General features: G+C 41.5%; 1 protein-coding gene across 20 annotated transcripts in view; it reads left to right on the top strand.

Annotated features, from left to right (window-relative positions):
- The window catches only part of LOC139987702 (protein muscleblind), a 406,475-nt gene that overhangs the window by 142,988 nt on the left and 249,246 nt on the right, over positions 1–14,241 (top strand). Inside the window, exon 4 of one of the 20 annotated variants that reach the window (XM_072004265.1) lies at positions 13,095–13,243. The exons of 18 other annotated variants lie outside the window; for them this stretch is intronic. In XM_072004265.1, coding sequence (XP_071860366.1) covers positions 13,095–13,145 — 51 coding nt within the window. In that variant the 3' untranslated portion in view covers positions 13,146–13,243. Of the gene's footprint in view, positions 1–13,094; positions 13,261–14,241 lie in introns of those variants that run through there. One more of the 20 variants, XM_072004250.1, reaches the window with a different exon arrangement.

Here is a 14,241-nt window from a genome sequence, read left to right as displayed (position 1 = left end):
GTGTGTCTGGTTAACTACATACACAGATATACCCGCTATGATTATTCGCGAGTAGTCGAATATTTTGGTCGGTCTTGTATCGTAGCAAGGATATTTGGATTTGACCAAAGTAATGGAAGCAGCATACCTCTGTATACAAATACCTACTCAAGGAAATTTAATCTTTTACAGAGGCAGCTCCAATTTACCTCAACTACGTCGAACTTGCGTAATTGGAAGTAGCTCGCATTTTATCCGACTCGAATCCGTTGCTCGGTTATCCGCGAAACGAACTCGAATTTCCAGTTAACGTTACATATTATCTCGCATTCCGAAAGCAGACAGGTCTTCGAGTACTTTCTCGGTGTTATCGTCTTTCTTTCGTAGTGCGAAGATCCGAGTACGTCGAACGTTTAATCCTTCTTGCTAGTTAGTTTCAATAGCCGCAAACTGTCGCGATGACAAGACTGTGCGCGATTTCACTAAATTACCCTGAATGGCTCGCAATAAATGCATCTCGTCTTTCCGCGTGGAATCCGACGACTCGCGGATCCTGAATAAATTCAACGAGAGAGAGACTTTTGTTGCCAAACTTCCGGCGAATTTGAACGCTGAAAACTTTGCGATTCCGAACGGCTCCACCGAAAGAATAATGTTCCGTATAACGTTAAATCAGGAAACCGATCTCGCTCTTCCTTCAACTTCACGGATCTTACCATTTTCTTCGATAAAACACCTACTTTAAGTCAAAAATTCAGATACGTAGTATAATAAAAAAATTTGTACTTATTGCACAACGGTATTTTCTTTAGTTTAATGTTTCAGTCCTTATCGATCTTTATACGCATGTTGATAATTTCACAAAAGACTGCTAACATTATGTTATTTATGGTGTATCGAGTATCGATACGACGTAGGTGCATAAGCACACATAGAGCAGAAGGAAATGGTTAACGTACATAGAAGGTGGTGGGAAATCATCAAAAACTCATCAAGAGACCGCGTGCGTCAAGCGTTAAAGATTCCTTGAGATATCTTAAACGTAAACACGTTTAACAACATTTTAAACTAGTAGAATAGTAGGAAATTTGTTGAACTGAAAGTAGGTAGCGATACGAAGAATTTGACGAAGTGATACGCGAGATTCTGATAAGTAAACAGAAATATACAAGGAACGTTCGACGATTTGATTCTTCAAAATATATATGTAAGGAAAATCTGACGACAGAATTTTCTAATGAAACAAATGGAAACAGAACGCTAGACAGGGGACGAGCTAATTCCATCCAATCTCAAGTCCAAGAAATTACACGATAAAGTGATAGAAGAGTATCGCGAAAGAATACGCTATTCATCTTTAAAGCTATCGGTAAACAATTCGAGACTATCGACGCGGAGATTAAACGAAGAAATTGTACTGGATCTTCAGCCAACAAACGACGAGGGAGATCGAAGAAAGGAAACGGCACGAAAGAGAGATTCTAATACAAACGCAATAAATTAGTTGCAGCGGTTCATTCCGTAACACAGTCACTTAACCATCGGTGATAAAAACCTAAAAGTTTTCTTTCAATGTCGCTCGTTTCTCGGCGTAACTTTCGTTCCCCTTTGCTCAGAGGTATCTGTCTGGTTGTGCTTTCGGTCGAAGAACGCAAGGATATAAACTGACTCGGTCGCTGTTTCAGCGTCGCGATTCGACGAAATTCGGGTCGTTCGCCAAGTAGGTGGTGTACCGAAATTTTGGATTTCGTTGGACTGCGTTCTCTAACGCTTCGTCAGCGTTCGTGCTTATACTCCGGAATAGTCGATCTCTGTCTTATGACGCAACGGTTGATTTATCGTATAAGAAATCGTAATTATTTCACGGACTAGTTTCTGCTTGGATCTTTTCTGTGAGACGATTTATTTCGTTCGATATTCAAATATTCACACGTTCGTAACTGTCTTTCCGTATCCTCCGACATCGATAGATCGCAACGATGCACAAATCTTAGAGATAAATAAAAGATTAGAAAAGAAACCTGCGCGTCGCTGCGAGATCCAGGAAAGGCACCGCCTTTCGCGACGTGGATCAAGCTGGAGAGGATTAAACCTTCGAAAATTTAGCGTCGGTGGAAAACCGTGTGGTTCCGCTAAAAATGGAAGTTTCGAGACTCTCTTAAAAGTTTGTCCGTCAGTTTATAGAGGCTATTTCGCGAAACACGTAACTGTATAGTCTGTATCGAGCGAGCGCAGAGGAGTCCTTGGGTACGAAGGAATAACTAAAGGGTGCTGCAAGGGCGGTCGACGTGCGGAGGAATAGGAAGAGGGTCGGAGGGAAGCGTACGACGAAGGGCAGAAGGTGTCGGTGGGCCGAGCTAACGACTTCCTGATGAGGCAATGTAAACCGCAACTTCTTCGTAATGAACTCCCCTGTCCTCCGATATCGTCCTTAAAGTGGCTTTACAAAGCTGCATGGCCATCGTGCACGGAGCTAGCTGAAACGTTCCACGAACCTTGTCACGGCTATCAGAGATATCGGCGCAATTTGTACTTTCTCTCCTCTTCTCACACGTACACGGATCTCGGAGTTGTGCCACCAACACGATCTAAGTTGCCGGAGTAAACGTGCACAAGTTCGTTATTTCCAGAGTAATACGAAAACTTGCGCGAGGATTTGATCGATCTCGATCAGTCCTCCGTTGCTGATCTCCCTCCAAGACACCAAGACCTAACGATACCACGAACATCCGATGTCGAAGCGAATATCTTCTAGCAACGAAAAGTTAACGACGATCGTTTTGGAAAATGGAAAATGCAGTGGGTGAGCGCATCGAAGTCGTTGTTTCTTCGAAGTTTAATCGGGAAATTGACTAAAAATTTCAGAATTTTTCAACTGTAAAGTCGATCGTTTCCACGAGTCCGAAGGATTTGAACTAATCGAACGTGCGTTGCATATAAATATACGATGTTTCGAAGAACCTGCGTCGAGCTAAAGTTTTATTCGAGAAAACGACATTTCACACGCTATCGTGATCCGATAGAATTTCCATTTATTAAGAACCCTATTTCAAGCAAGTCAAACGAAAAATATACGATCGACGAAGCAGATTTCTCGATATAAAATGAAGTTCCATCTCTCGTATCGCGTTCGCGGCGGAATCAATGCGGTGGAAAGTTAGTTTCGCACACAGAAAAGTTAATTTCATTTCATTGACAAGCAGAAGCAGGATCGAGTGGGTTCGAAGTTTCGGCACGTAAGAAACCGGCCTTAAAAGCGCGCGGTATCCACTTAACCGGCAGTCCGTCCAATTGAATATTTTACGACTTTATCTCGTTAAGTCTCCTGGCTGAGTATCGCTGGCAAACGTGGACGTTCACGAGAAGTTACTGCCACTCCGGTACACCTTTTTTCATTCCCTTCCTTTTTTCGTAAATGGAACACGATCTGCCCCGTTTTCAACTGCGAACGATCGTCGACTTCCAACGAGCGTTCGAACTTTTATTCATAACGCTACGCCAGTTTCGCATTAGTTCCGCCACGAAATTGAAATTATTCGGCTTGTTTAAATTTGGAAACTTCAATTTGTTCTGCCGCGATGAAAAAAGAACACGCTTTCGACCGGTGCTGTAACGCATAACAACCCCCCTTGGTTGTAATTCGAAGCTTAAACGTTTCAAGATTACAACGAAGCAGAACGAACGAAGCAACGCCATGATTTTGACGACAAATGTACGCGTATTTAGGACTCGAATAACGTACTAAACGTTTACAGCGAAGAGGAACTTGATTGTAAATTGAATTTAGGAGTAAATAAATAAAAAGTTTGGAATAGTTTGCTAGTTAGATATTCGCGAATAGCGGTAATACCAACCACTCGCCTCTGAATTTGTCGAAATCTCGTTTAATTATTTTTCTCGTAAAGCTATCTCGCCTAAAGACGCTTGGCTTCGAAACTTCATAGAGAGTTTTGAGCGAAAGTAGCAAACAACTGTGGCGAAAATCGGACGGAAAAGAAAGGGCGGCCGCAGTCGAGAGAGAAACGGAGACGAGGGGTTGAGCGAGACACACGGATATATCGTAGCGTGAATTATGAAACAACGTGTTTAATGACGCGCCGGATCCAGCCCGCTGTAAATTTTCCACGAGGGGTTGAAGTTTTAAACCCTCTCTCGGTGGCACCGGCTAGCATTGTCATTCCTCTCGTACGACTCTCATTCCTACGCCGTCTCGTCGTCCGTGGCCGTCAGCCCCTCATTGACTTTCCCCGCACGTTCTTTTCTCCGGTCCCCGGGATACCAGGACACATTTTTCAGTTATTAGATACTCATTCCTAATTTTCTACGGTTCCCTCGTTTATTTTCCCGTTTCCTCATTTTCTATTGTTCCCCCTCGCCGAGGGTGAGAGAGCAATGGAGAGGATAGCCTTGGCTTATCCGTCGAACACCGCATTATTCTTCTTCGTGAAAAATATCGCGTTTTCTCTCCCCCTCCCCCCCTTTTTTTTTATTCTTGCTTTCTTCAATCTTCGTTATTTCCCTTTGTTAGCTCGATTTTTGAACGTATTAATATCGCCGGGTCCGAGTCGACTATGTACTCCGGATTAATTTCACGAAACTGACATTAAGGATCTTACTGAAAGTATACAAAATGCGCTTAGTTACGTTAATAAAAATATGGATTGGCATAAACATCCACTGTCTAGATGCAATGGAAGATTCTTTTCCTTTCTTTTCGCCTTTATATTCGCCATTTCGTACGATTTCCCTCTTGATCCGCTCTCGACCGTCTGTTTTCTTTTCCACGAGCTTCGGTATTCGCCGGAACGATCCGTTCGCGATCCAGGGCGATAATTAAAATCGTATTAAAATCGTAATGAACCGCGCCATGGAAAGCAAGGCTTTATCCAGCTGGGACACGGGGATTTTTCTATTAAACGAATCGATTTAAAGAGTATTGAAGATTTAATTAATGGGATCAGCGGTACCGTGGCCGGGGCGCCGACGAGACAAAGCTATTCATCGAGGGATGAACCGAGGGATCCCTGACGTATTAGCGGAGCTCCTCCGATCGGGCCGACCGCGGTCCGCCAGTTTACCGGTATATACAATTTTCTATTCATAGCAATTATCGGGGATTCGGTCTGGCGTGTTCGACAATACGAAGGCCGACGAATTATACAGCGAAGAGTTAAGCAATCCACAATTACGTTCCTCGAGAGTTGTTTCATCGTGCCATATTAAAACATCTTAATATTTCTCTCGACGCTCGATCCGTGGAGCCTCTTCGTAAGGAGTTGGTGTTTCTACGAACGCTGGTCGCTGGTAGATTTCTGCCAAATACTTTTTACCCTTTGATTTGAGATATCGGTAGTTTTTAGCAAAGCCTGTTGAGTTACGCGGATATTATTTAAAAGAACTATGTGACTTTAAAAGTTTATTTGAAAAAAGAAGATTTTATATGTACCAGCCTACCATAGGCGAAGCCAGGAATAACGTGACGAGCTTGGAATGACCGGTAAGAGTTTCGTGATGTTAAAAATAAAAACGTTAGAACCAAACGAGGAAGAATTCATCAACGACCTGAATCGCGGAATCGGATCCAAGAGACAAAGGATTCGCGTTCAGCAATCCGATCAGTCGATTTCTTTTCATCCTACGTTTTTTAAAGGCTGAACTTAGCCAGCGAACATTCATATTACTTTGAATTTCCATTCTTTTCTCTCTTTCTCTCTCTCTCTCTCTCTCTTTCACCCCCTCTCTTATGTCTCGGATCCTATTGTCCTAACTATAGAAGCTATAAAACTATCTCAGTTCAATCGGATATATATCCAAAAGATAGTTCAATTGGATTTATGTAGATGTATGATAGTTCGATTGATACAACCTGGCTCTGTTCCGACTAGTCCATTTCTTTCCTCCTTACGATGAAATTCTCGCGAATAAGACGCCTAAGGTTACGATTTAGCGAGATTCGATGTTCGAATTGCGGATGTTTATGCATTTAGAGTATACATGAGTATGCAAAGTAAATAAAAAAACATTCGCTTTAACCGGTATAGTACATCTAAATTGAGTCGAATAGGCTCGCGTATCTAATAACGATAGTGTTTCAATTATGTTAGAAGATATACCGGCGTATAATATATTAAATAGCGATGGAAGCAATTATAACGTCCTTTACCTCTGCGAATACTAGACTTGGTAGAGAATATAAAATGTTAGCTATCCTGTTGGTGTTTGGAATAATTACAGCGTTGTCAAGATGGTAAAAGTTACGGTTGATCGTCAGTTTTCAGATCAGTCAGAAATTCGAAGAAGAATGCCACCGGCACTCGAAGAGAAACATTCTACTCGCAAAAATGACAGTTTCTCGGGTCAATACACGTGTGAAAAGTGCAGAAAATCGATGCGTATCTTAGCTGAAAGATAAACTCTTATAAGAGCTCTAATAACATCAGGTTACGAAACATTGCGTCGTCCTTTCGTGCGATCTCTTTCGCGTTCTCCGCAAGGCTCGTCGTTCTACCGCATGACAATCTGTACTCAAGGGGTCGCGTGTTCTTTCCTTTCCCGTTCCTTATGGTACCTACGGTCGGTTCGTACGACACATTTTTCAAACGTCTTCGTGCCAAAGTAAAAATCTGACGGAGCAAGGATCAGGTGATCCCACGACACGGCGAGCTATCCTGAAAAATCCTCACGAGCGAGCCATAGGTTTCAGGATACGCCAACCGTGTCCTTAAACATCGTCTACGAAATGACGTGGCGTGGCTGGCATCTGCCTGAATATTCACCGTACGTGCTGAAGGATCGACCCACAGGTCGATCACCGTGAATCTAATAACGTATTTCTTGATGAAAATCAACGATTTATTATTACCGGCATTAGTTCGAGACGATGCGAATGTTTGATCACGAGTGACTCACGGTAGGAACAAGCCGAGAAATTTGCATAGTACGAAAGAAGAGTCTTTAACTGATTTCGTCATAGAAGCACTTAGCACAACCTAAGAAGGAAAGATTTACGGAACTTTAGTTTCTTTCTTAAATAGTTGATTAACTTAATAACGATAACTTTTAATAATAAATTATAATAAAATAAATTTGTTACGCAATTAAAACTTTTTAATTCAGATTTCTATTTTTTGTATCGAGGTATAACCGTGTTAGACGATTGATGCAAATTGCGTAATACGTTAACTGTAATGTCCAAACGTTGCAACACGTCGCACGACTTCCATTCTAGAACGTTCTCTCTCAGCATAACAAAAAAGTCTTATATCCGTTTTCCCCGCTATTCATAACTTTCCATCGAACTCGTTACATTCGCGAACTCTTTAAAAATTCCCCGGTAGATTGAACTACGTTCAAATTGCGCTGTACCATAGGCCGCCGGGTAATTGATCCATACGAAACCGATCGCGTACAATAAAATTCGATTGCCGGCGATCCGTGGCGAATCCTGGCCAACAGCGATCCATCTAAGGATCGTTGAGATATTTTCTGTGAAACTCTCATCGATGCGCCGCCAATTATCGTTAAAGATCGTCGAACAGCGTCGATACGTCAAGTGCATCGCGATTTCCCTCCATTGAGAGGCCGTCTTAAATGCTCTCCACTGGCTTCCTCTTTCTCTTTCTCTTCCTCATTTTTGCTCGAAAGCACAGCTTTAAATAGCGTCTTGAAAATTTGCGGTAACTAGTAGTAAGTTTAATGGTATCACGCCGTGCGTTTTGCCGCAGATTACAACTAAACTTCATTGGCTACGGAACATTTTGTAATACGAATATCGATATCGATACGAAACATAACGTTGCCATTTCCGTAAGATCGTATTCCAAGGAGTTGTTTGAATGAAATATATTTCGAAATAATTATTTTGATTATATAATTGATTATACAGATACTTCTACTCGTTAATTATATTTGATCCTTGCTAGTACTTAACGAGTAGATAATATTTAGTTGATTTAATATTTCTGCTTCGTTGTCGAGAAGTGTGCATCGAGCATGTTTTACATAGAAACCTTCGATTTCAAAAATGAACAACTGAAAACTGCTGGAACTTTCGAGATATCCTGATAGAAAGTTTGGAATCCATCGTATTATCAGCAGCTAGCGTGTTCAACATCCTGCGTGTACACGGTTCTCTATGCAAATGAAAGTCGTTGGGGTATTTAAAAAAATATAACGAATTAAATAAAAAAAAGAGAGAGAGAGAGAGAAAGAAAAAAGGAAGAAAGAAGCGCATAAAACAAAAAGTAGCAGTAAGCTAAAAAGAAAATAGAGAAAAATACGAAATAGAAGGGAAGTAAGAGCGCGTGATATTAAACGTTGAAAAGAATCCAGAGTGAAGAGAGTTACGGTTCCCCAGGGTGAATTTCCCGTTTTTCGTACCGAAAATCTGCGCGCAAAAAATTTCAAGTGGAACACACGAGCGTGGTCAGACATAAATTCTACAGAATCTAGAACTCGAAAACGCAGCGTTGTGTGCCAGACTGCGTGCGTTCGACCATCTACTCGGTCTGGCGTCTGCCTGTCGGTGCATACAATTGCAATAGCTCTAATACCATATACCTAATTAGGTTAATGGGGCGATACTGTGCAGTATGTTTGTTAAATGCGAGCCGTTAAGTATGAACTACGGCGTTGCCTGGAGAAGCAGTAACTTTTCCAACTAGCAGCATCTGTTTCAATAAAGGGGATGGAATTTTTGTTAGTTTACGTTCACTATGTTTCTGGTATTTACGATAAGAACTGCTGTCTGCTACGACTGTTAAGTGATTGGTAATCGTTTCGCACTGCTGGATAAAGCATGGCCTGATTTTGGCGAAGCGTGTAACGCGAGAGTGCAAGCGAAATGTTTGTCTGGTTTCATTTTCGGAAACATTAGATCGTAGATTAGACGTGTGAGAGTGGAAATATTGGAAAACTATATGGGTGATCCAGTTAACGAGATCACGAAATTATGAAAAAAAAAAAAAAAAAACGAAAGTTTTTATTACAAGAATTATTGTTGCGTATAACAGATAGTTCGACTTTCTATGTCTTAACCCCTTCAGCCCCGAATTGGCCTTTCACTTTACCACGCATATTTCTCTATAAATTTCCATCGAACGAACGTTACCTGGCGTTTACCATCGTTCGGTACCGCGACTACCACCAAAGCGTTTTTGCCAGCGATATATGTAATGAGAAAAATGTGCAATCAACGATAGACGCTTTCGAATATTATTCAAACACTGACGACTCGCAGATATCTGTGTAACCTCGGCGAATAATAGCACGATACCGAAATACTCGAAGCTCGTTCGTAGCAATCGTAGCATTCGAGTAGCCGCGAAATATTCGTATATTAAATTATTCGAGCTCGTCTCACCCCACTCGCCTACTCGAGTGGCCGCGTAAACGTGGCGTAGAGCCGACGTAACTACGCGCCCTCCGCCATTGCTCTTCCTCTTTGTTCTCCCGGTTTCCGCCCTCGGTCGCGCGCGCGTGTTCCACCACCTCCATTCTTGGCTTCTGAAATTAGAAAACTTTTTATGTACGCCAATTTTTAACCAGCGCCGCCCTCTTCACCGGTAATTACTTTTTAAGCTTCTCTTTTGCATATTATCTTCGGCGTTTTCTGGCGGCGGCGGCCTGTAATTTCGAATTTGTATCGCCGCGAGATCGTCTCCGTTTCATAACGTTATCCATCATTTTTCTCCCCCTTCGTTCAACCGCATGAAAACGCTCGTTGTAACAGCTCATTTATTAAATACTTTACAGAGTATATGCAGATTGGCGACGATACGGCGAGAAAATATCGCGAGACATCTTCTATTTGAATCGTCGGTATTCCACCCTTCTTTTTCTTGGTTGCTCGGTCCTCGCGATATTTAGCACGCGTCTTGGAAACGTTCGCGTAATAAACAAAAACCGTCGGATTAAAGTCGGACTGACGGCGGTACCGGCCAGTTTTTACCCTGGGGCGTTTCGTCCGAGATTACGTAATTATTCTTGCCGCAGGCCGGACGTTTCCGTTCGAGCCGCGGTACGAGTTTTTTTGCCACGATCCTTCGACGGTACTTTCGCCAGCGCGCTCGGGTCCGGCCAGAAATACATCTGCTAATTTGCATGGTAAATTTGCCCATGGCAGCGTAACGTTTTCGAGGAGAGGCTGCGAGAAGGACTCGTAAGGACGTCGTTTGCGGCCTGTTTGCCCGTTCTGTACGTTTTCACGGTCCACCTCCGCGACGCCCGTTGGACGATGAAAAGAATATCGTTTCCACGAACGTTGCATACGACCAAGGAGACCGTGGACGACGAATTCAGGACAAGGCGTTATTATGCCGTACTTCTGTACGCTGTCTAAGAATCGTATAAAAAGAAACACGATTTAAGACGAATGTTTAAGACCAATTTAATTGTATCGTGCCGTTGGACGAAGATAAGGGGATAGCGAATGGCAAAGGGGAGGGGGGCTGTTTAGCGTATCTATCAAATTTGCGAATGTCCGAATTGATCAAATTCGTCGCATTAATAAAATAATTATATTCTTATACATAGACATAAAATCTACGCTTTTTTTTATAGAGGAATGGAACATAAGTAACGATATTTTCTAAATATCGTCCAGTTTATCTTACGCTCGATATCTCGTACTATCTTTACATTTGTCATAAATGCATAGACATATGCACTCTGCCTATAAGGAACAAACAAAGTGTTACCATTAAAAGTATCAGGATGTTCGATCATTTAGCTTTGGTTAGAATTATTCTCTCTTCCTTGTAACAAATTTTCATCGTCGTGTTCAATTTATTCCACCGTATCGTACTCCCCGCGGTCGTAATTAATTTTTTTCCGATATGTACATCGCATCGTACGATCTACAAAAAATCCATTCGTCCATGTTTTTCATCTACATCGATCTTGGTGTTATCGCTTCCAAAAACACGAACAGCATCCGTTTCTTCGATTAAACGACGCCGAAGGACAGTCTTGCACTCCCCGGTATTAACTCCGGTATTAACTCGATCGCTCTAGTTATCCCGGGAATGTCCTGTTTTGTTCGCCGGGGCAAAAACGATAATCGAAGAAGTACTGCTCGCTGCTAGTCGGATTCCCGGATCCGTTCAAAAGAACTTTTGCTCCCTTTTAAATTATTTTCTGCATTGAGCGGGCGCATCGAAGCACGAACCGGACAGGGCTATAGGTGTGCTAGCCGCTATTCGTTTGGAGAACAACCGTTTCCGTGTCATTTCGCCACCGTAATCGCGAGATGCTCGAATACGAAGCCGGAAGCTTCGATCGGTCGATCGTTGTGTTATTTTGCTTCGTTCAAATTTATGACTCGAAGAAATATAAATATAGGAAAATTTAATTTACGGCAACTTAATTTTATTACGAATGAATCGTATAGTCGTTGGATATTAGAAAAATACTCTAGAAAGAAGAAAGCATTAGATAGTTAAAGGTAGTCTTGTAATTATAGTCGCCTCCGTATAAACATCGAAACAATGTAATAACGCTTGATAGAAAGCATTTAGCATTTAGCATCTAGCGCTTAATGATAAGCATCAAGATTGTCTCAAATCATCGTATATATATGTAATTTTGTATATCTACACTTAATGAAAAATCAACAAACAAACGTTAATGATACTTCGATCAACTACGTTCCGTTACACGTAATCGCTCGAGAAAATTGCCACCCATAATCGAATAATTTCAATAACTACTTTCGTATTTTGTTTTTCTTCGATTTCTTGTTTAACTCGAAGCACAATCTTTTCGATTACATTGATTTTCGATATCTTTGGTATTAAGAAGATTGGACTCCGTTGTTTACCAGTTCTGTTCGAAGGAAGCAGTTTAAATGTTTCTTAAGTCCTAATTTCGTGCGATTTCGCTTTCCACATTTTTCTCCTCTTGGTTCCCCGTTCTTCTACCTCTTCGACTCCAGTCAATTATCGGTTTTTTTGCACGATTAGTCGGTAAAACTGTCCAACGTCGCCAGACAATCCAGAATTTTTGCTTTACGTCTGTGTTTTTCATCCTTGATACCCATTATGCGAACATGTGTTTCATCCTAAATATTGTAGCGGGTACTTCGCCTTGGGTATTTTATATATTTTTGCATATTACGTATATTCTGTGTATATTTGCATCTTTAAAGTCCCTCCATAAATGCAGAAACGTTCGAAGTCTAAAAGTCGCAATACGTAGCTGACTGTAGCGAGGCAACTCCAACTTTAATTCTCTAGCGTCTTTCTTTTCTGATTCGTTTTTAGTATATCCTTTGAATGGCATTTCGTCTGAAGTGGTCTGTCCGTCTCCCTCTCTCTCTCTTTCTATCTGGTCTCGCCCTTCTTCCCTTTGGCGAAATTAGAACGCCCAGTGACATTAATAACCCCGATTTCATCGCGCGAATTCGACACGGGAAGATATTCTCAGCGTTGACCGACTTCTGGACCGTGAACTTTCGTGGAAAATAGAAATGCAAAAGCAACGCGACCACGGCAAGCAAAGTATAAAAGATAACTAGAATTGAGAATAGTAGGGAGAAAAAGTTAATACATCGAGATCGCGAGATGGTGGATCGCGATTTTGTAGCGTAAAATGTAATTTCTTTGAGATCTTGTGCGTCTTTTATCGAACGGTTCGATGCATGAATTCAAGGATAAACAATTCCTACAAAAATTAAATTCTACTCGACTCGACTCGATTGTTTTGTTAAAAAGTTTCTCTAAAGATTTATTACATTCTATGTATTCAAATATTCCAAAAATAAATGATTTATTTTAGGTCAAATTGTTTGTGAATACACGAACGCTTTTATATGCTTCATACATCCAGCTTTTGAATCGACCATATTGTTACAATTGTTCGATTATTTTAAATATACGAATTATTAAATTTTAATAAAAAGTTATTATTGCCTGTAAAACAAGCGCGGTACAATTTCATCGTGAGTCACGAAGAATAGAGGACCTCGTCCCACTCATCGTTCACGCAAACTTGCCAAACCAGTTAACCATGAACCACTCTTTGAAAACGTTCCGTGTTATCGGATTATTTCCTCCAGTTTTCTGTAAACATTGCACAACGTAACCACCATCTAACATATTCTTATCTTTCTGTTTCAGGTAAGTCCTACATGCGGCATATACACGAAACAAGCTCGTATCACAGGGTAGATACAGAGGGAAAGGGGTGAAGAACAACAGGTCGCGATAATGTGGCAATTAACGCGGAAAACTGGCGAGTTCCGAGCGGAATCGCGATGCTCTCTGACGCTGGTGCATGAAACAGGTAAAACAAAAGGAGAAAAAAGAAGAGATTGGGAGGAGGCGGGGTGGGGAGAAAAAAATCGGGGAAAAGTTGGTTTCGAGCTGGCGAGCCACTTAGAAGGGCGGTTTCGCGTAACGACGTTACGCGAGGAACGCGCGAAAAGTCGTTAACGACAGTTTAAGCCCCGACTGGAATAATGGATCGTACGGTTGTTCTGTTTAACGATATTCAGCTAATACTACGGCCGTGTCGTGTGGCCATAAATAAAAAAGAATCCAATTTTCTTCCACTTTGCTTCTCGAGACCCGTCCGTCTTTCCACGATAATAGATTTTTTATTTATTCTTCTTTCCTTCGTCGCGAATCGCGTATAAAGCTGTCGGATGAAATATGAAGTAAAAGTAAAGCGAGGACAATGGCTCGGTAGAAGGTCTGAGAAGTCAGATTCTCGTCTGTTAAAAGTGGATATACTTTTGATAAATTCGTTGCGATATAGTATAGTACGTGTTATTGTACGTGTATCTAAGAATTAAAAAAAAAAAAACCGAAACGCGCAAAAGGTAAAATATCAAGCGACTTAAACATCTTTTTCTACTTCAGGATGCTGTCAAAGTATCCAACTACCACCATATTCGATGGCTGTTCGTATTTTATTTGTAAATTCTGGCAATCCTCGGGGAATTTTCGCCGATCTATTAGAGGCTTTAATGATTTTCAATTTTCGGTAACGAGGCGGACAAGGACGGGAAAAACGGATTTTAATGCCGAAAGTTCGATAGTTCCCGCGGCTCGTAATAAACGGTCGAAAACGTTTCGTCGTGGTGTGCAACCGAGGCACGACCTCGTCACTTTTTCTCCACGAACGTGTTTCACGCGCGATCGTTATCTCTCCCGTGTCAAAGTGGTATATATATATATATATATATACAAAACACACACAACATACAAACGTTTTGTTTTCAAATTTTTCCCCAATTACAACGCGACGCGCTTACTTCGAGCG

This window comes from Bombus fervidus, chromosome 5 (assembly GCF_041682495.2).
Source record: "Bombus fervidus isolate BK054 chromosome 5, iyBomFerv1, whole genome shotgun sequence".
NCBI lineage: Eukaryota > Metazoa > Arthropoda > Insecta > Hymenoptera > Apidae > Bombus > Bombus fervidus.
Note: the sequence above shows the minus strand (reverse complement) of the source record. Positions and strands in the feature narration are given on the sequence as shown.